Source organism: Lepidochelys kempii, chromosome 11 (genome assembly GCF_965140285.1).
Source record: "Lepidochelys kempii isolate rLepKem1 chromosome 11, rLepKem1.hap1, whole genome shotgun sequence".
NCBI classification, from domain to species: Eukaryota; Metazoa; Chordata; order Testudines; family Cheloniidae; genus Lepidochelys; species Lepidochelys kempii.
In genome coordinates, this window is record NC_136390.1 from 74,343,625 (window position 1) to 74,365,809 (window position 22,185).

Consider the following 22,185-nt stretch of genomic DNA (forward strand, 5'->3'; position numbering starts at 1 on the left):
TTTGAGATGCAAAGTACTATGTGTAATTGTTGTTGCCAAGGCTGGGCCTATGCACCAGCATAGCAAGCAGCAGCTGGGTCCCCACTTGATGGAGACTCTGATCTGGTTTGTGTCTGATACAGTGGTTAATGAAACAGACTCTATCAGCCCATTGAGGAATTCCCCCCTCAGTGTGTAACTCTGCAATGTGACCAAGGGTTTGTTAAATGGAAACCACATCTCCAGAGCCGGACCCCTTGCCGGTGAGACTTTTGCTATCGACTCCAGTGGGAGCAGGCCCAGGACCATCTTTACTTTTGTCATTACACTGTAAATGACAAACACTTTGCCCCATGCAATCCATCTTCCCGTTTGTTTGGAAAGCCATTGCTCATGCTGTTTGTTGTACTGAGCTCGTTGGATCGGTTCCCAGAGATCAGCACAGCCTACAATCCTCATTTTCTTCGCTATCTGCTTTGTTAATTTGTGTGTCTGTCTTTTGCCTTTCATGTTTGCTTGTTTTTTTCCTCTCTAGGTCACCCCTTTTGGGTCTTTTTTTACTAGCTGCTCGGCAGTGCTTTCAGATTCTTGCTTTTCGGATTCAAACCTTTGTTTTAGGAACTAGAATACAAAAAGTAAATGACTGTAAAACCTTCATTCAGCATTCGCTGCCCAAGTAAGTTTCTAAACCAACAATAACTCTTATTAGAGTGACTCACATTGAGCTGTTTAACCTCCTCGTTCACTTTTGTCTCTCTCCAAATTTGAAATGCACATCTGTAATTTAGATTTATGAAATGAAAAGCTGTTAAATGCATCTAAACAGATGCAGCTATATTAGTTGGAGACTAAAATACATAAAGAGAGCAATTGTTTATTTGGAGCCAGAGGGTCAAATCCCGACCAGCTTTAAAAAGCAACTTAAAACATTAGACAAATGTAAGTTTGGCATCCAAAAAGCATACCTAGTAGAGGGGAAGGATGGTTTTCTGGGTCAGACCTAGGCGAGCTGGGTTCAGCTCTGTAGAGATGCTTTGTGTGAACTTGTCACTTAATCTCTCTGTGTTTGTCCTGCCCCAAAGATCTTACAAACTGGAAAGACAAAAGATGGGACAAAGGAAGTGTTATCCTTCCTCTTTTACAGATAGGGAAACTGAGGCCTAGAGGTTAAGAGTCTTGAACAATGTCTTGTTTGACATCCAAGCCAGGAGACTTTTCAGAGCAATGCCTTACACACAATATTAGCCTTCTTCAGATAACTGTACCAACTACAGAGCTAGGTGGAAGCTGGTCCTGACCAGAAAGCAGCAGTGGGGAGTGTGCAGCACTGCAGCAGGAAGTAACCACCAGGTCACCAGGATGGGAAAAGCAGACAATGGATGATATGTACAAAGCAGAAGAACATTGGACACAAGCCTGCATGCTACAGCTGATAACAGCTGGATGGCAAGAGTAAAGCCAGCAAGAAATCCCTGAGTGGCCCTCAGGGGATTCAAACAAACACACAGCAGACGCAGCACTGCCTAGCAGCCTGAAGCATCATAGCCGAGACATGACCGTAGGCACCATAGCTATTTTTCTGACTGCCATTTTCCAAGATGCTCCCTCATTTTTCAAGCCATGTAGTGCTCTGGGTCTAGTGGCCTGTGCCAAAGTGATGTGAGCGAATTGCCTCCCCTGGTAGTTTGGCCAGCTAGCCACGTTCGTTCATTTGAGCCAGTGATACGCATGGCAATTTATGCCTGTCACCTTACCCCACTTTTCCATCCCAGGGGTCTGTTTTGAAAAGCTGCCTTCTGAAGCGCAGTTCTATTCTGAACAGTGCCTCTATTGTGCGGTTCCAAGCACCTTTCCGTGATCTCACAAGAACCGTGCCTGGACGGTCAAAACATTTTAAAGCGGGTTTTCAACTAAACACCATTTTTTCATTTTCTTCCAAATCGTGTGACTTTTTTCAAATGAAAAATGAAGTACATTTCTGAAATGTTCATTTTGTATTGGAAGAAGAAATGATTCCATAATTTTTCAATAAAAAGAAAAAAAAGTAATTTCTTTTAAAAGATTGCCCAGAAAATACTTCCCATTTCTCCAACAGCTGTACTTAGTTTACAGTTGTGAGGGTAATATCTCTGTTTGCCAGCCCTGCACACTTTATATGGACTCAGATTCAAGCTGGGTTCTTCCTGCCTCACTCATCACCAGTAATCAAGACTCTGCAGACCATCAAGATGCCCATGGCTGGAGATGGGGCATTGGATGGGGAGGGCTGGGTCTCTGAGGTGGCAATGAGCATTTTACCTCTTTGGTGCTTGACTGTCTAGTTCTTGCTCATATGTGCGGGATGTAACTGATCGCCATATGTGGGGTTGAGAAGGAATTTTCCCAGGTCAGATTGGCAGTGACCTTGGGGATTTTTCACCTTCATCTGCAGTGTGGGGATGTGGGTCACTTGCTAGGTTTATCTCACTTAATCATTTTTCTGCCGTTGTGGGGCCTCGAGCACTGGTGCACCTTGATCCCGCCCCCCCACATTCGCCATCTGTGGCACATCATAGTCTAGACTCCTGAGGGGAGGGCTGTAATACTTTGGCCTCATTATGGTTGCTGGGTTCATGGGCAGGTGCTGGGTGGCCTGTGCTATACAGGAGGTCAGATTAGATGATCTAGTGGTCTCTTCTGGCCTGAAACTCTATGAAATGCTCAGTCTAGATTTCACAGCCACTCTCATACAGATAGAAGTGAAGGCAATAAGGGCTGCATAGATTTACCCAGAGGAGAATTTGGCTTTTCGATTGTTACAACAGGTGATGAGATATGAGAGGAAAAGAACCCAGCTTGACTCTCAGCCCAGATTGAATTTGCTGGGCTGACAGTGTGGTTGGACAAAGCATTTTTTTCTCTGTGGAAAATGATGACAAAATTAAAATTAATTTTGGCAGGAAATTAAAGATGGAAAAATTCCAGAAGGAAATCAGACATTTTGATTCTGAAATGTCGCTGCAGTGTCTTATGGGAGTTGTATTTTGGGTGCCTCGTGGCCCCGTTCTCCTCTATGGGCGGGGCTGCCTGGCCAGAATACATCTCTAGTGATGCACCATAATGTCCCCTCTTGGTGAGCTGCCCCACTGCATCATGGGAGTGATGTGGCTGCAGCATTTCCAAATTGAAACCTCCTGTTTTCCAGCCAAAATTCAGTTTTCAGGTGCTCAGTGTTTGAAAGAAAAGTCAGTTTTCCGAGGACAGTGGAACATTTTAATTTAGTCAAAAACCCAATTTTCTACTTCAACCCAGTTTTGGCAAAAAAAAATTGACTCATCCTGCTGACAGGTTGTGGATACCCTGAGAGCCCTGCAGCCCTTGAGAGTTGGGAGCTCACTATTGACACCTGTTGGTGAACAGAGAAAAGCAACCCAGAGCTGCTTGAGAACGCTATATGGACAGGGGATTTAGTGGGCAGGGAGCTCTCTGCTGCCATCTGTTGGTGAGCCAGAGTAAATGACTGAATAGGCCAAGCCTTGATTGCATTTCAGTTACTTGACAGTTTGGGGTGTTTTGATTACAATACGGCGAAGTTTTGAGTTTGGGGGCACAAAGATGCAGTTGACCCTGTTGAGAAATGAGGGGATAAGAGATCTACAAAAATGCGTCTTTGGTCACCTGACTGAGACTGCTTTTGGGCACAGTTGGGTCAGAGAGCTAGTATCTTTGAGGATCCTAAATATCACTGACCTCTCTCTGCAGAGCTGAGCCTGCTACAAAACAGTGGGTAGTGCAGAGTTGAGGTAGCTTCAAAGTGACAAATGGTGCCAAGCTGAGGTGACTTAGACTTCAGCTGCAGAGAGGACTACCCTGGAATTAAAGCTAAAATCACCTCAGCTGGGTCTTGTGGTGGAATCCCAGGACCAGCCAGCATCCTTTGACCCCACAAACTCTGGGCAACAAACTGTGAGTGGAGGGGAGTGAAGGAGCTAGAATACATCAGCCACTTATAACTACCAGAGGATAAGTGAGGCTGGGACTCCTGGGGTGGGGGAAAAGTCTTATCTAGTATTATTAGTTTATTAATTGCTGGCTTTCCCAAGTTTATTCTGTTGCCCCTCTCCCAAATCAAGTTCAGTGTTAACCCCCTGAGCTCACTGCCTGTGAGTAGGGAAGCACTGCCTTTCAAGGACTTGCAAGGAGCATACGCAGTTTCCCAGGTTTCTGGGTGGGGTCTCAAGCGGTGATGTTTAAGTCTTTAGAAGGAACTCCTAGAAAATTGATGACACTAGACAGGAGGGTTACTTGCAACTGAGCGTGTTAAGACAGACAAAATATGGCACACCCAAAGGGGGTTGTATTTCCAGAGCAGAAGCACATTTCAGCATCTGTCATTCACACGCACAAGTCTCAGGGTTGCGATAGGAATGGATACCGTGAGAGGATGCACTGCACTGCGTTGTATGCACCATTACTACTTTACGTGTCAGGGGCACAGAAAGGAGCATTTTCCTTCTTTTTTGCTTAAAAATTTAAAAGGAATGAGGATCTGTTGTCTAGGGTGGAAGAAAATGTGACTAATCTCAGGAACAAACTACAGAGCTAAAATTCTTTCACCAGGCTCCAGGCTATCAGTATCCAGCTATACTGTAAAGGAGCTTGAGACCTGTCTTTTGAGGTGTTCACTATGAGAGTATAGCTTATTTCTTGTGGTCATCTGATCTGCTTAATTACTACAGCACATCACAAGTGCAGATGTTCACAAACAAGATATGTTTGCTTCTGTATAATCTGCATCTCTGCTTTTATTTGTAATTTGTATTTCATTTTTTAATACCTGACCTTTTAGATAATTTTACCTTAGTCATGTGACATGGCTTGAAACCATTTTTATAACCCTCTGTTAGTGTACTGGCATGCTTCAAAATTAGGGCACACTTTTGTTATTAGATTCTTGTTAGTCCCATAGGGCCCAGTTCTCATCTTACTTCTGCCAGGCTTACACTGGTTTGGCGTTTGGTGGAATTACTTCTGTTGTACACTGGTGAAACTTACACCAGGAGGGCAGGCTGTAAGAATTTGTCTCAATTAAGCACCGGCGCTGATTGTGTTCAGAGGAAATTGTTGGGAAGGTTGACTTCTGGTTGCTATCCAAGCACAGAGGAGGAGAGTCTGTTATTTTCCATTGTAGGCAGAACCCCATGTCATCTATGATTTTGTGGCTGTGGCATTTGCAATAGAATTCTCGTCTTGCCATAGACTTGTGCTACTAAATCTATGTTTTAATCTAAAAAGCAAACAAACAGAAGTTCTTTCTAGCCCTTCTGGCTTGCAAATAAAACTTTTCAGACTTGAATTGTTGTAGTGCTGCCTTCCTGAATTTACAGGTAGCTTCCAATCATATCTCTGAGAAGTATAAACTTCCCCCCACTCATCTCAATTCCACCACCCCAAAATAAAGAACATAGGAGGCTACTGGACTGATTGCCTTTGCTGCAGGATGTAGGCACCTGGCTGCAGAATTTAGGTTCAGCTTGCTCTGCAGTAAAGGAGGTCTTGATCACAGAGCTAAGCAACGTATTTCTGGTGGGGACAGTGCACTCTGCCCTCTAGTGGTAGGTGTGGCACAAAAGCTGAGACAGCATATAGTGTGGAGCCGCAAAGACAGACCGTGTGTACTCTCTGCTGTTGTTTTCTGTATTCTCTTTAAGGACGTGGTGGTGTTGGGATATTTGGCCACCTTTAAATGGTGAGCATGTGAGGCTGTAGAATATTAACCTGCTGGAAAATGAGGGAATATTGTTTAATTATATTTGTGCATCAGTGGGAGGATAGTCAAGAAAACCCCTTTCAGACTCTCAGAGAGGAGATCAAGTTACCACCTATCCCATAAACAGACCTGGCCTGTTCCCACTGGCATTTGGAACAGGCATCCTTGACAGAGCTGGACAACAAATTTACATTGATAGGTTTATTTTGAGGAAAATTGTTTTTTCAACAATTGGTTGAAATTTTTTTTTTCTTTTCAGTGAAACACTAATCTGGACAATATTCCAGTGCAAGGAAAGGGAGAGAGAAACGAAATGAAAATGGATGTTTTTTCCTGAAAAATGTTTCAATTTTCAGTTTTTGTTTTGTCTAAAAAATGAGAAAATTTGAACAAAACAAAATGTTTCCTTTTGTTCAAAATTGTTTGCAGAAAATAAATAGCATTTGCCAACCAGCTCTACTAACTATTGTCTGGAACCGACACTAATGTTTCAAGAGACAAGCCTGTGAGCTATCCAGAGCTTTTCAGTCTTGAAAGCTTGAGAGCTTGTCTCTTTCACCAACAGAAGTTCATTCAATAAAAGCTATGATCTCACCCACCTTGTCTCTCTAGGATCCTGGCACCAACATGGCTAGAACAACACTGCAGACAACTAATGTTTCAGGAGTTCTCTCTTGCTCTGCTCCTTCACTGAACCCAATCCAGCTGAACTTCCTTCTGCTTGATAGGTCTTTCTCCTTAGCTATGCATTTTGAATTTTGATTTCTTCCCTAATAGTTTTAACATTTTTATAAGCCACCAAAAATGGTTCAGTAGATACAGTGAAATAAAGGGCCAGAATCTCTTCTGTTATAAATTGACAAAGCATTACTGAAGTCAGTGGAACGCATCCTTTTTCCATCGGGGGGAATTTGGGCCTAGAAGGTATGCTGTAGACTCTTTGCCTGTGGGCTGTTGTAAGAGTGCAGGAACTCCAGGTAGAGCATGTTCTAACAATTGGGAGACCTTGTTATTTATGTATGTTAGTAGGATGCTAAAAAAGGCACCTCGATGCAGCGCAGTGTAAATTACTTCCCCCTCCCACCCCCCCGCCGGATTAGAAACCAGACCTAAAATGTTTGAGATTGGCGGGGGGGAAGAAAGGGAGGAAATGTCTAAGAGGTCACCCATCATTTTCTTCTGAGCTCATTGTATAAAGTATTAATGCTCACATAGCTGTTAGGGTGTGACTGTTTCTTTAAGGTCACTCCCAGAGGGAGGACTAGTACAAGCAATGTGGCAGTTATGGCACCTTCGACTTGCTTTTAACATGCATCTCAATGGTCACACGACTTGTTAGTGAAGAAGGAACAGCTGTCCAGGCCTTGGCAGTGAGATTTTTACACTTTTCTTGTTGTCAACTAGGTATCCCCCCCCTTTTTTTCCCCCCAATGTAAGCGTTTTCTGTTTGGGATTCAGGGGATGTCCCCTCTTTCCCGTCTGATTCAGCTTCCATTGGGAGCCAGGCAGGCTAATTTGCTTTGCATGGTGGGAGCTTCAGCACAAAGTCGGCAAAGTGCCTAACAGTGAATTCCAGTCATTACACAGCCCCTTTTCCTAGGTCAGCGCAAGCAGTGTTGAGATTAGATGGAGCTTTTGTTCTCATATTAAGATTGAGAGTTTAAATGCTGCCTATAGTTTTTGGTGCCCAATTCCCATACCAATGAAAAATGGGTGTGCAAATCCCTTAGGTACCTTTCAAGGTCTAAATAATTTAGGACCCTAAGAGTGATAGGATTACACTTGTTTCCCATTCGTTAGATGGGTTCCCTCTGTGGTGTGCTGTAGATACAGGTGGTTAGTGCAGCCTATGCAAGAGGTGAACTAGCTAGAAAAGGAGAGCATCCTTTGGGGCACCCCCTCTCTCACCTCTGCTGGCCAGCAGATTGATTGAATTAACTCTCTCATTGTGCTAAGTGGTTTAAAGCACCAACAGGCTGTGGATGTGGCAGGTGCTCTATTAGCAGCTGGATGTCAGGATGCTACAGGGGAATAAAAATTCTCTCTACAGTGTTTTATGACACTCTCAGACCAACCCCAGATAGGGAGTGCACAGCAGAGACAAGGTAAATGACTTGCCCAAAGACAAACAGCAAGTGAGTGGCAAACCTGGGACTAGACCCTAGCGGTTTTGACTGCTGTTCCCCATTACACACCACCACTTCTCACTTCACTATAACTAGGCTTGGCAGAATTTTGACAGGTAATATCAATTTTTCTTTTTAAGAGTAATTAACCATTGGAACAGTTTACCAAGGGTCATGGTGGATTCTTCATTACTGACAATTTCTAAATCAAGATTGGATGTTTTTCTAAAAGATATGCTCTAGGAATTATTGTGGGCAAATCTCTGGCCTGTGCTATACAGGAGGGAAGACTAGATCATCACAATGTTCCTTCTGGCCTTGGAATCTATGAGCTATCACCTATAAACCAAGCTGGTGTGGGCTTGAGAGGGGGAGAATGATCCTTACATTCCCTCCCTCCCCCATTCTCACTAAGGAAGCCATGAAGTTTAATCAGGAGAGTGGAAAATCCAAGCAACGGGACCTTAGTTGTGATCTTCTTTTGCTACTGACTGACATTGGACTTCTTGGATCTCAATAAGCCCAGCTAGAAAATTCAGCTGAAGAACAATACTTCATTAAAAAAGCACATCTGAGGTTAGGGACCTTGGGCTTACAAATTGCAAGTTGTTATTAATAACAATAATAGATGAAAACAACGAGGAGTCCGGTGGCACCTTAAAGACTAATGGATTTATTTGGGCATAGTCCAAATATGTTAGTTTTTAAGGTGCCACCGGGCTCCTTGTTGTTTTTGTGGATACAGACTAACACGGCTACCCCTCTGATAATAGATATTTTCACAGTGCTGCAGACAGAGAAAAGCAGACTTTTGAGGGCATGTGAATAAGAAATGCTAGATTTGGGGATATTAGATTGCAGTTATTTACACTAGAGCAGCTCCCAGAGGGCCCCAGAGTGCTAGCTGCTGTACAAACATATGTGAAGATAGAATCTCTCCCCTGAAGATCTTACAAGCTTATGTTTGGTGGCTGTCAAACAGAATGTATTGGAATGGCATATCGGAAATAACTGCAAAGACAATGGTTCTGAAATCTTTCAGTGGTGTATGCCATTGATCAACATGCCTGAAATAACAGGTAAAAGGGGAGACTGATCAGTCGAGTGGTGGTGTAAAGAAATAGGTCTCCTCTCTAAAAATGGAGGTTTTAATCTGATTTAATTAAAACTATATCTCATAAAGCATTTTTCTGCGTAGTAGAGGATAAAATGGAAGAATTTGAAAAGATATGGAATCCATTTGGGTAGATACAACTGTATGACAGCTGAGTTGTGCTGTGGGTTAGTTTAAAATATTGGGAAATAGGCACACACTGGACAATAGCACGCACAAAGGGAGGGAGCCAGCATGGACAGGGAATTACTAATTACTTGGTAAATATACCATCTGTTATACTTAATTTAAAACATGGAGAAAATGAGTCATGACGTTTTAAACTATAATAAACACTGTTCAGTACTGATATTTGAAAATAATCAACCGATGTCAATAAAAGAAAAATAAATTAAAGCCATGTATTTTTAAAAATTCAGGCAATATTTCAGTTCTTACATAGTTTACAGTGAAGTGTTAAACAGGTAAAATTTTCAAAAATGCCTCCGTCCCATTGTCAAAAGGAATTTAAGAAGCTAAGGGTTATATTTCAACCCTAAGGGACTTAGGCACTGTTGAAAATTTTATTCTGTCTCATTGAAAGTCAGTGCGTCTTAGGCGCATAAGTACCTAAGCCACTTTTGCAAATGGAACTTACACACCTAATTCAATTTTGAAAATTCTACCCCATGTCATTTATCCTCTGTGCACAGTTCAGGGAAATACTTAAACCTAAGAGAGCGGGCATCTATTTGCATTTATCCTATGGGACAAAATGATTGTTTTGCGACATTCTCTGCCATGATGTTTGCATTCTATTGCATCAGTGCAGGATGGTGTATGGGTGCCACAGCATCCAGGTGCCCTCCTAGTTCATCAGGCTGTTGCATCGCTCAGAACCAATCTGTGTCCCTTTCAAAATACAGCCTTGTGCATTGAGTTTTCTAATAAGGGTGACTGATCATGAGGAAAATATCCCTTGAACTCACTTTCACTTGTGACCTAAACTGGAGCTTGAGCCAGGTCGCTACAGTTCAAAGACCAGTGTTTTGAACTCCAGCACCACCTAGCCCTCCCTCATTCAAAGCATAAGTGTAATCTGATTTCTCCTCTGCTTGAAATGCGCTCAGAAAGTGCAGCCGCACACAGGTCCTCCAGTTCCTTTGAACAATAAAACATTCTGGATATGTGAAAGTTCCATGCATGGTAGAAGTCCTGGTATTATTTAGTGTCAGTAGTAATAATAAAAGAATCTTAGATTTAAATAGCCCTTTTCATTGCACATGATGTGAAAACTGCAAAATATTCATAAAACCCCACTGAGAAAGTTGGAAGCTCTGGGTGCAGGCAGACTGCAGTATTGAACCTAAAATATGTTACTCTAAAAAGTAGAGGGATTAAGATGAACTGACGGTATTAGATGTTTCCTTACCTCATCAGACAAAACAATATAAATGGTCATCTTAAAGGATGACAACTCAAATCTACAGTAACAGTATTTAATGTGATGTATGGTGTCTTGATTTTGATCTATTTTTATACAACGTTTTTGTGTTATGTACTGGAAGCTTTTTGAGATTTTTTTTTCATAGTGGTATACGCTGGCATCATAAATACCACGGCTGCTGCTACAGCATATGACCAAAATTTCAATTGGGTAGAAATATTATATCATTGGTCTGATCTTCATCAGTTGTTTGCATGTGTGTTTGGCATGCTGACAAATTGTTAGGTTAATGCTGTACTGGAAGAAGTTCGGCTCTGCAGCGTGTTTGGTCGGGAGAGGATGAGAGGTTTGCAAGAACTTGCAAGCCCAATGAAATGAACAGAAATACCTGCAATGACTTCCGTAGGTTTCAGGCTAGGTCCATAATGAATGTGTCATGGTAGGGGTGTGTATGTGCATGTGCGTGTGTAAGAGTGAGAGGGGGTTAACACTATTTTAACATGCTGAAGCCTGGTGTACCCACAGTTTTTGTACAGATATGACACTATCGTCTAGGAGTCTAATTTTCTTTTTTGCCCACCACAATAGTTATACCGATACGTTCCCATTGTGGTCACAGTCATCATACCATTATCAGCGTGAATTGTATGGGTATGTCTTATATACAGGGATAAGCTATACTGGTATAAGGCACATTTATACTATATAACTGTGTCCCCTCTGGGGTGGTTTGTACAGCTTTAACTGTACTGTTACAGTGGTACAATGTTTGAGTGTAGAAAAGACTTGAGTGTGTACCTCCTATGCTGCCACTAAGTATGCCTTGATGATCGTTATTATTTCTATTGTGTCAGCACCTAGGGGGCGCCAGTCACAGACCACGTCCCCACTGTGCTACGCACCATACAAACATGAGTCTGATCTCCCAACCCTGATCTTGTCATGCCCTATCAAATCAGAGTCTCTCGTCAAGTGGCAGCGTTTAGTCTAGAAAGTCGTTGCACCTCCAGAAACAAACAGGCTGTCCTGTGGCATGACCATTCGGAGTGGGACTGTCTGACCTGAGACTGACTGGGGCCTGCAGCCATGGCTGCTGCAGTATAAATATTAGGTAATAATAATGGCCCCGATTCAGGAAAGCACTTAAGCATGTGCTCCAAGTTAAGCATGTACGTGAGCGACCTCACTGAATAGGGATGCTTTTCTTTATCTGGCCAATGTTTCATTGGGATCTCAAAGGGGTATACCGTGCAATGCAGCAGCACAGAGAACCAGCAGTGAAATGCTTAAAGGACAGATATTAGAAGATATTTAGACACCTACTGGAATTTTTAAAAAATGCATAGGCAAGTTAGGCACCTAATTGCCATAGATTTCAATAGGAGTTAGTTGCCTAATAAATTTAGGCACTATTGACATTCCCACCAGCTGCCTCTCTTCATCTTTAGACAGCTAAACACTTTTAAAAATCTGACCCTAAATTATTAGTAGATAGGCAGCAGCTTCTGAATTGAAACTTTTCTTTTGGGTTCATGCCTGCGTTCAGGATTCATTATCAAAACTGCCGCTTGCTTTGCTGATAGTTTTACATCCAGTCAGGTACAATGGATCCTAAAGAATGCCACAATCCCTGGAGAAATAATTTGCTGCTGAGATTCAATCCTGATGTAATTATTGCACAGTCTGAATTAGTGCATTGGATTTAAAACAGAATGAATGTTCCAGAAGAAGAGCTGGGATCCGGTAACAATGTTCCAGATGCTAGTCTTTATATCGTCATAAATTTGGTGCATTGTTTGGAGCCTGATTCTGCCTCTCTTACTCAGGTTACGTAGTGCCTTGTACCTTGAGTAACTGTAACCCCGCTGCTTTTAATGAGGCTTCTTGAGGATGAAGGTTTGAGGAAGAATGGCAGAATGTGGCCCTTAATGTCTAGAGAGCTTAAAGACTAGTTGATGCCTGACGGTGAACATTGGGTTTAGAGAGAAGTCTGCTTAGCTGTCATTCTATTATAGTTCTTTCCCCCTTTTTTATTGCCAAAAGAGGTTTTTTGTTTTAAGAGCTTATTTTGCTCTTTAAACTCAGTATATGACATCACAATTGGTTGCTGTAGAAAAGGTTATGATGTCACAAACCAAAGCACATGACCAATAGGTAAGGAGAAGGCAGCAGGAGTTGATTCATTGTTAAGTGACAAAGATTTGTAATATCATTAGTATCACAAATGAGAGGCAGAAAAATGTGTCCTTGAGGCAGGATATTAAAAAAATGCAAACATTTGTGTTTCAAGGGGCAAGTCACAGATCTGCTTACTAGCATATCTATTGTAAGGTTTTCTACAGCACTGATAGCCAAAGGATCTAAACAATTCCTGCACTGTACACGCCACAATGCAGTTATTATCCAAGTTGTTATATAGCTTCAATTGCAGAGTTGTTCCATGTCAGCTGGCACACAAACAGCAGGCATATTGGGAACAGGGACATTTATTGACTTAGTACACAATTGTTAAGAGTTGATGCAAAGAATAGCGATGTTATGTGATATCTACATGCCCCTAGGAAGGCTTGCGTTTGTAGTGCTGTATATACAGCTGCATAGTTGAATACGTTTTTCTTAAGTCTGTCTCATGAGTCTGCTAAGACCATTCTTTCTTTTTTAATTGATCATGATATTTTCTAACCTGATCTGTGAATTTTTTTTTAATTAATCCACAGTTCTCCTCTTTTACTTATGCATATCTTTGGTGTAGAAATTTGTTTTGTGGTCTGTAATAGAGTGATATATTCCCTCACTGCCATTTATACCTTGACTTAAGGTCACTCTTGGGAGGTATGTGGGGTGTACGTGAAGGGGATGGGAGTGAAAGGGAGAGACGACTGCCTCCCAGAAGGTGGTACTACAGAATGTGTTTTTAGTCAACAGGCTGTTGGAGTCACTTGTGAGCTGTGATATAGCAGTGGTTAGAGTGTTGGGCTTTGAAGCCAGACACAGGAAAAGTTGTGTTCATATGTGTGCGTGCGTGTGCTGAATGATTGGCCTGCTGTCCAACACAGTTTGGGAGTGTTTGAGTACAGTTCAGTCCCAATCCTGCCAGCTAGTGCATGTGGCCAGAGCATTGGAGCAGTGATCCAGCCCCAGGGATTAGCTTGCCAGACTCGGATCTTGGTGATGTCTGGTGTGTAAAAAGCAACATGCAATAACTTTCCGTTGGCACCCTCTGTGTTATGGCAGGGAGATGGTGGGATGTGTATCTGGATGAGGAGCACCCTTTGGCAGTGTGAAATGTCTCCTTTCCATTTCTCTCCATTAAATTCCCTCACTCTCCAGAATTTTCCATGATGGGTCAGCTGACTTGTAACAGGGGTACTGTTAAAGAGTTGATCCCTCTGTCTGTCCTGGCTATGCAATTAGGTTTGTTTGTATTTTAAACACAAACATGATTTTTAAAGTATATCCAAATAGCTTAAAGCAAAAGATCACATAAATTATGGCATACAGAATTTTGGTGGTCAGATTGATCAGAAACTTAATTTCACATTTTAGAGCATATGTTTGGCAGGTCTTGTATCTCTTAAGGAAATGCTAAACTTGTTTGGGGGGGTGGTGGTTATCAAGACAAAATTATCTTATTAAGAATTCAATTAAAGCTTGCACAGGCTGACTGGAACTAGTCCAGTAAATATAAATCAAACTGAACTAGTAGACATCTGCCCGCTTTTTATTTTCCAAGCTGTAGTTTAAAGGCAGAGAAGAAGAGGACATGGAGGTGGGGCTGTCGCTCATTTCTAGCTGTACGTATGCAGAAGTAGCCAATGGGCAATTTTCTTTTTGTTTTCTGATCACTTCTGCATACCCTGCCGAACCAGATCTGCATGGCCGCTCTCTTTACATAACTTATTGAGTTAAACACATTGGATATCAGGGTGCTGCTGGCATTTAAACTTACCAAATTAAAACAGAACATGCAAAAAGACCCCTGTAGAAGCAGAAATGCAATTCTAAATTGTAGTCTTATGTTTTCATGTTTACAAAATAACTCCCCAAAAGGAAGAACTCCAGTAACTTTTTCTTTTGAGAGCAACAGAACTGCAGTCAAACTACCTGCTGCCTTTTCCTTTCCACAGACTCTCAGTTAGACTATATAACAGGGTCATTGCACACTGCAAGTTATTTTGATCTCGCATCTTTTCTAGAAATAACACAGACATTTTCTATCGAGAACGCTTTACCGAGCAAGGTACAAATGCTCTGCTTCCTCTAGGCTGTGTGACGTTGTTGTGTTGAAAAACATGCGTTGTCCTTTGGGGAGTTGATTTGCAACAGCATTACAACAGATACAGTCTGGCCGCTTGACTGGACTAGATGAAAATTATTAAACAAAAAAGTCCTTGCTCTCAGAAGCATATCTCCAAAGTTTCAAAATATAGGCTCTGACTTCTAAAGGAAAGTCAACATTAGTTGGGCCTATAGTTCCCTTAAGCTCCTTTGAAAATCCCAGGTATATATCGGTAAGTAATACTTACCAGCAATATGATTATTATGATTGTTTCATATTTGCACTGCAGTATTGCCAAGAAGCCTTAATCAGGGATTAGAGCCGCATTTTGGTAGGCATGGTACATGTATCTGAATCCATTGCCGCACAGGATATAACACTTCTTTTGGGCTCTAACCACTCTTACATGGATGCAAATCCACATTTCAAAGGATTGATCTGACTTTTCCTAGTGTCAGTGTGATCAGGAATAGGCTCTATTTACAAGGCAAAATTTTGGAGTCAGCAGACTCTAAGCTGGTGATTTGCATGGAAGTTCAAGGGGCTTGTGCTATTTTCCAAAAGAAAGCCCTGATCTAATATAAAGGAGGGGAGATGTACGTTGAAGAGCGATTTTATCCTGCAATTGTAACTGCCCAAGCAGTTCCTTGTGGAACCTAATTGAAGCCTGATTGCAGGATTGGGGCAATCATCAGAATAAAGTGAGAAGCAGAGCATATGTCACCATGAAAACGAAAAAAGCCCATTAGAATCTAATGCAGTGAACAGTCACAAAATTTGGGTGCCTAAGGTTGGCTCCCTGATTTGTTCGTTAGAGCTTTCAAAAATCCTGACTGACCGGTCTGTTATGATCATTTTATCCAATTTGTTTGACAGGGTTTTGGGGGGAAAGTTGAGGGTACATGTGTGGGGGTGTGGGAATCTTAGGGATTGTTGTGCCAGTGTGATTTACTGGCTACCTGAGTTAATTCATAATTTGTAGATATTAGTTTTCACTGCTGAGTGGTCATCACCTTCAGCTGTAAATCCAATTCATTGTTGGGGCGTCTAGAATTGTTTTGGGTGGACTATTTTACTATTTGAATCTAGTATGATAATAATTAGTTACTATGATGATGTTCGTCAGCTGGAGAACATCCCATTATTCCTCACTTCTAAATTTCCTTAAGAAGTAAATCATAAGCGCTGGCATATAGTACTCTCCAGTCACTTAGCGTAATCCGTTGAGATGTTCAGCTCGGTTCTCAGCTGGTGTTTACCGATTATGTCGATTTACACCAGCTAAGAATCTGGCCTGCTGTTCTGGGGTTTTCTTTCTAACAGCCCAGCTGTTTTTTTATGATTAAATTGTGTTTTGCTCTTACTTGGTGCCTATTCAGAAAGTTACAAAAGAATCTATGCTTTCACCAAAAGGCAACTTAATTCCCTGCTTGCTCTAAATGTACTCTGGAGTTCTGTAGTGTTTTCCGACCTCTTCCCCGACTCATCAAAATAGTCCCGCTCGAACTGAGACATACAAACTTTAGATTTGGAGATTTCAAAGCCACACAGAAATGCGTTGCAGAACTACAGCGATAAATGTAACTTTATTGCTGAAAGAAAAGTGACACAATATGTCACCAAAAGAGCTGCAGTTATAGAATCCATCCTTGCCCTGTTGCACAGAAGATGGTGCACCGATGAGCAAGCATGTTTTACTATTTCAGCTATTTCTATATATGTATGAAATAAGCCTAACAAAAGCTAAAGGAAGGAAGATATAGAAAAAGAATATGAGGATGATCTGCAATTCCTTGTTGCAATCTGCACATTTATATTTTTAACAAATAGAAGTCTGTATTCTCTAAATTTGAAGCTATTCAGTGCAGATGACCACCAAATTAGGTCTACTTAGCTAAAGTGTATACATTTATATTTTTCCTCAATGATCCTCCCTTGTGTCTCCTTCATGACAGGACTTTCAAAGCAGAATTGACTTCAATAGGTTGAATAACAAAATGTTTGTCATTGTTCTAAACTGTCCTTCAGTTTCAGGCCAAAATGTCTTTCTAATGTGCTCAGACTTGATATTTTCTACCTTCATATGATCAAGAAATGTACATCAGGAATTCTGAAGCATGAATCATGGGCAATAGAAAATGGTCTTCATGCATGTGCGAATGCATGTGTGAATGTGTGTATGAATATGTATATGTGGGTGTGAATGTATGTATAATACATAGTACATTGGCTTCTTACACCATTTCATGCTTTCTTCAGTATTTTTTCTTGTGTCCTTTATTAGGGTGGTTTGTCTCACATTAGCTTTGGCTGGTTGACTATGTATTTGGTTGATACTGTGTAGCAGATTTATTCTTTCCCAAGAAAAGACACAAACGTAAACAGACCATCTAGAATGCATTTTGCAGGGCTTTAAAATATACCAGCATGTAAAAACTAAACCTATTAATGTAAATACCAACTTTAAAAACTTGCCTGTCAAATAAGTATGTTTACATTTTTAGTGATGCATTTAAAAAAAATTGGGCTTTTGAAAAAAGAGCTTTAGTTATACTATCATGATACAATCAGCTAACAACAGTTAACCAGCTCTACACTTTGAGTGGTTTCTGGAAGAAATTGTTTTGTTTCTATAAGGACAAAACAACATAGAGATGCTAACCAATCTACTCACTTTTTCCACTGAAGAAACTCCTAAGTCATAGTCAAATCTTAAGGAACAATCACAAGGATGTTATAAAATACACCCATTTACTAAAATCTTCTTCCAACATGAACAAGGTTGGCAAATACTTTCATAATATAAGCATCAATTCATATAACCTATACAGCCTTTTATAAAACTATAATCCCGCCAAAGTCCTTACTGGTAACTCAAATGTAAAAAGTAATGCTGACCAACAGATCTTACTAACCTTATGATGTGGAACTATATCATCATTAGTACTTGGCTGGTGCTTGGAAGGTTACACTGCTTTAGTTCTGGCTTTTTTTTTTTTGTCCTACCGACACCTCTGATCAGGTACTATATTTTCACGCTTCTTACCAAAAGAAATAATGGAAAAGAATCTTTTTTTCTGAAACTGTCTACTGTTTGGAACGTCTCAGACATTCGAGCTTCCAAAAAAATAATTAAGTGGGGTGAGGTGAGGTATGCAGGTGCTAGGTAGTAAACAGCTGGAGTGGTGGTGCGTGTGTCTGTGTTGCCTGAATTCGTATGTTTGTTTAAACATCCTATAGCTTGATATGCTAATTGAAGTGAAAAGTTGTGGCTGTTTCACTTGAAATTACAGGAGTATGTTTTCTTAATTACATGGAACAGAACAGGAAAATCTCTGATTGCTGGATACGTCAGCAAAGGTTATCTCCCTACTGGCATTCTCAAACGCCAGGTGGCATTTCCCCAGTTCCCAGGGCTCTGATTTTCGAATAAAAAAGAGCCTCTGATTTTTCTGTGGGACAGGTTCTATAGCTTCTTCCAAGAGAAATAATTTCTTGCATCCGATGAAGTGAGCTATAGCTCTTGAAAGCTTATGCTCAAATAAATTGGTTAGTCTCTAAGGGTCCACAAGTACTCCTTTTCTTTTTGCAAATACAGACTAACACGGCTGCTACTCTGAAACATTTCTTGCCTGTTTCTTTTCAAACCCCAGGCTAAAGCAAAGAAATTTGGGTAGTATAATTAGTCCCAAGGGCCTGATCCTTCATTCTGTCGCATAGTGACAATCCTCAGAGTTGCAGAATTCCTACAAAATACAGGATCAGGTCCCAAATTTGTTTAGCCATTTCCTATGTTTTTTCTTCCAGCCAAACAACGTAGCTAATTTCTTTTTGTGCATCAAAGTTTCCTCGGAGGAACACATGCACATAGGATTCCATGCTAAAAGGATAAGCCACACTTGAAAATTTCACCAAGTTTCTTGAGGCGCTTGTAGCGTTGGATGGCAGAAACAATTGTTTCTGCCCATAAATGATAGAACCGGACACTTGCCACACTGCTCTTTGGCAATAACATTTTCAACAGTGCCACCACAAAAACACACTTGTTTTTGAACGGAAGGTTTTGGTTTTTTTAATATGAAAGGAAAGAATTGTTAAGTCATGAAAGGAAAAATAAGAAACAAATAGACCACTTCCAACATTTGCTGGGAGGCCAAGTTATGGAAAAGATACCGTATACCAGTTCAGCATGAGCCAGATGAATATGTACTGTATACGCTTAAACATGTTCTTCAAAGCTCTGTTTGGATACAAATAATTTTCAACTCTAGATTTAGCTATTTCATTGCTATTAATGAAATCCTGAACTTCACTGTCTGATTCCTCCATATAGGGACTATCTCCTAGTGCTCACATTCAGTATCTTTCTCATCAGACCAATCTGAACTCTAATTCTGTTGACACTGCACTTGAAACGTTGTTGTTTTTTAAGAAAAAAGTTGAAATACCATTATCTGCCCCTAATGTACTGTAGAATGCAGAGGGAAGGATATACAGTAGATAACAGATTAAAACGAATTGACTAATGACAGTACATAATTTAGGAAACAACAGAATAAATGCATTGTTCCATTGTAGAGGTTTAGTATTCAGCCAATCTAAACTCCTGAAGAAATATGTGTTTGAGACATTTTACATCTGTTTTTGACAAAGACAACAGAAGATTCCCATAAAGGAGGTTTTTTCCCCCCTGTTCTTATTGCCTTAGCCTTTTTAAAACCATATTAATAGAGGGAAAGGCAATGCATTTTATAAACTGAAGTTTAGAGTTTGTTTGAAAAAGCTACTTTGTTCTGTTGTTTGCAGCTGAAGCTATAGCAAAGCCACATAATGTATCAGGGCAGACCTGTCTTTTTTTCTGGCCATGATAACAAAAGTAGTTAACTTTAAAGATTTAAATTGCCTTAGTGTGGGATGGATAGACTTTTTAGAATAATGAAACTAACTTATTTCTAGGTCTTCATGAAGGGGTGATAGAAACTCTACTGAAGATATTAAAATACAGAGTATTTCAAACACAAATGAATCATGAAGTTGTTAAAATGCATGTTGCCAATTGCATCAAGTTTCTTGTCTGTGTCCTAGTTATTGGTAAAACAAATAGGGATTTGTATTAAAAAAATTCTGGCTAATGGACCAGCCTGAGCTCTCTTTATTCTTTTAAGGAGTTGATGTCATCTGGATAATTAACCAATTTCATTCACACTGCTGCGTGTTGTACTACAAAATATGAGTGTCCCCTTACTTTCATTTCCTTGTTTACTAATACATATTTTTCATTGTATGATTATCTTATCTGACTTTTGTTCTGTATTTTATCTTTGGATGTTCTGTACAAGGCATGCAAACAATAGGAATATAAGTAAACTCTGAAATACTGCATGATTTATAGATGACTCTAAGGTGTATCTTAATTAACATAAAGTTATTACATCATTTAGAATAATTTAGGGGGGTTGCCTAAACACACCTCCTCTTCCCCTTCTGCCCTCTGGACTCCCTCACTGCTCAAAAACTCCAATACAATTATAAAGGAAAGATAAGAGGAAGCTGTTTTCTGGTAGTGGAAACTGATGAGAACGAGTTCAGTGCTCAGAGCAAATAAGAAACTATGTTCAAGTCCATAGGAGTTTGATACCAGCCTTAACTTTACTGGCACTCTAAGGAAGGGAAACGGAATATGAAATTGACAATGGGTTTGTTCTATCTTTGTTTGACTTTTATTTGTAAGGGGGGAAGGGAAGTGGACACAGCACAGACAAACAAGTACAGAACATCTGCTGATCATACAAAAATGTTACTAAGATTAGAGCTGAAATTATTCTTCACAGGATCAGCTGCCCCTCCTCCCCCTTCCCAAAATGGCAAAATTGTAAAAACACTTAAAGCCTATTTTGTAGGTGCTGGTTCTTTTAGAGCACGGACATCCACCAAATCCAACAAGCAGCTGTTTCAGGTCTTGTCAGTGTGTTTTACTGGCTGTCTTTTCCCTCTCTTTTTAAATTCGTCTCTAAGAAAAGTACTCTTGCAAATTTCACACCATTCGCCATTCAACATTACAGCTCCCCTCTTGGCAGCAAACCGTTTAAAAGACAGCAGCAGTGTATAAACACGTTGATTTTAAATCTGAACATATCAAATGTTTTACTTACTAGAAGTTTCTCTTCTTTTTGGATTGGGGTGAGTGGAAGGGGGAACAAATGTAATCTTGATTTTTAATCTAGTTGTTTGTGGACTACACAAGAGAATCGTTGAGACATTGTGATGGAGAGAAATGTTTTCTCCCCTGTCTAGATTATCATCTGAATCCTTTCTGCCTTACTTCTGGATGGCTGCTGGATTTTCAAGGGGCTATAACATTTTGTGTTCCCCATTTAAAACAAGCTTAATATTTACGTTATAGCACAGACGATGTGAAGCTTCATCACTAAAACAAGGAGACCTGTGGCAGAATTCAATAAGATGCAGTTAGAAGTAAAAAGAAAGAACCAGGTACCTACCCTTTCAGCAGTTGTATTTGCTTTTGCCCAGGTGCTGGCTAGTGGGAGGCAGACATGGACCAAGCGCCTTCCATCCTCCATACTGAAAAGGCATAACTAAGCCGCTCATGGGCCACATAGCTGCAGCTTGTCATCTTATTGTCCATCTCGTCGCTCTGTAGGACCTGGTAGAGGAAGTCTATGTACCTGGCTGCGAGTTTGAGAGTCTGGATTTTACTGAGTTTGTCAGAGGGCAACGTGGGGATGATTTTCCTCAGGGCTGCGAAGGCTTCATTGAGGGACTGAGTCCTCTGCCTCTCTCTGACATTGGCCAAGATCCTCTGGCTTTGGAGTTCTTCGTAAGATTGGGAGCTGGGACTGGACTTTTTCCCCCTCTTGCCTGGGTTGGGGCTGCCATCTTCGCTGGATTTCTTACTGTATCTCCTCTTCCTGCCAAATCTCTTTGGCTGCCTTTCCAGCTCCTCTTCACTGGTCCCCAAGCTATCCACAGGGGAAACAGGAGAACTGGAACTTTCTTCCATTCTTTCTGCGAGAAGGGGAGGGGAAGGGACTTTTCCCCCCTCCTGATGTGGTGTGAGTGTGTCTTAAATGTGTTTTAAATTCCTGAGACAGATCCTTTGGAAAAAACAGGAGTTTTTTGCTGACCAGACGTTTTCCAGGTTGCTTGAAGGGCTCTTATTTCAAGGACGGGGTTGTGCAAAAACTGAGGTCTTGGAGAGAGGAAGTTATTCTAACTTTTTTGGAAACTTTAGCTGGGCTCGGTTGCTAAATAGTTGTCAGAAGTGAGGGAGGTGCAGGGCTCTTTTCTGATTGGACAGCCAAGCCAGTGGGAGGAAAGCTTTTCTCCTGCTAAACTTTCACAGTTTTATGTTACACTTAACTAAAATCTTGGGAATGCACCTCCAATAAAAGACAGTTTGCAACCACCGCTCCCCTCTCCCCCTTTCGATATATATTTGCAGCTGTGGGAAGACCTCACGTGCTAACTCAGTGGTGGTTATTTTGTTTGTAA

The 22,185-nt window shown here is 40.9% G+C and overlaps 1 protein-coding gene across 1 annotated transcript in view; it reads right to left on the reverse strand.

The window, feature by feature from the left end:
* TWIST2 (twist family bHLH transcription factor 2) overlaps positions 1-21,838 on the reverse strand; it is an 80,436-nt gene extending 58,598 nt beyond the window's left edge. The window contains exon 1 of the mRNA XM_073304780.2: positions 21,174-21,838. Coding sequence (XP_073160881.1) covers positions 21,212-21,694 — 483 coding nt within the window. The 5' untranslated portion in view covers positions 21,695-21,838 and the 3' untranslated portion in view covers positions 21,174-21,211. The remainder of the gene's footprint in view (positions 1-21,173) is intronic.
* Between the last annotated feature and the right edge of the window lie 347 nt (positions 21,839-22,185).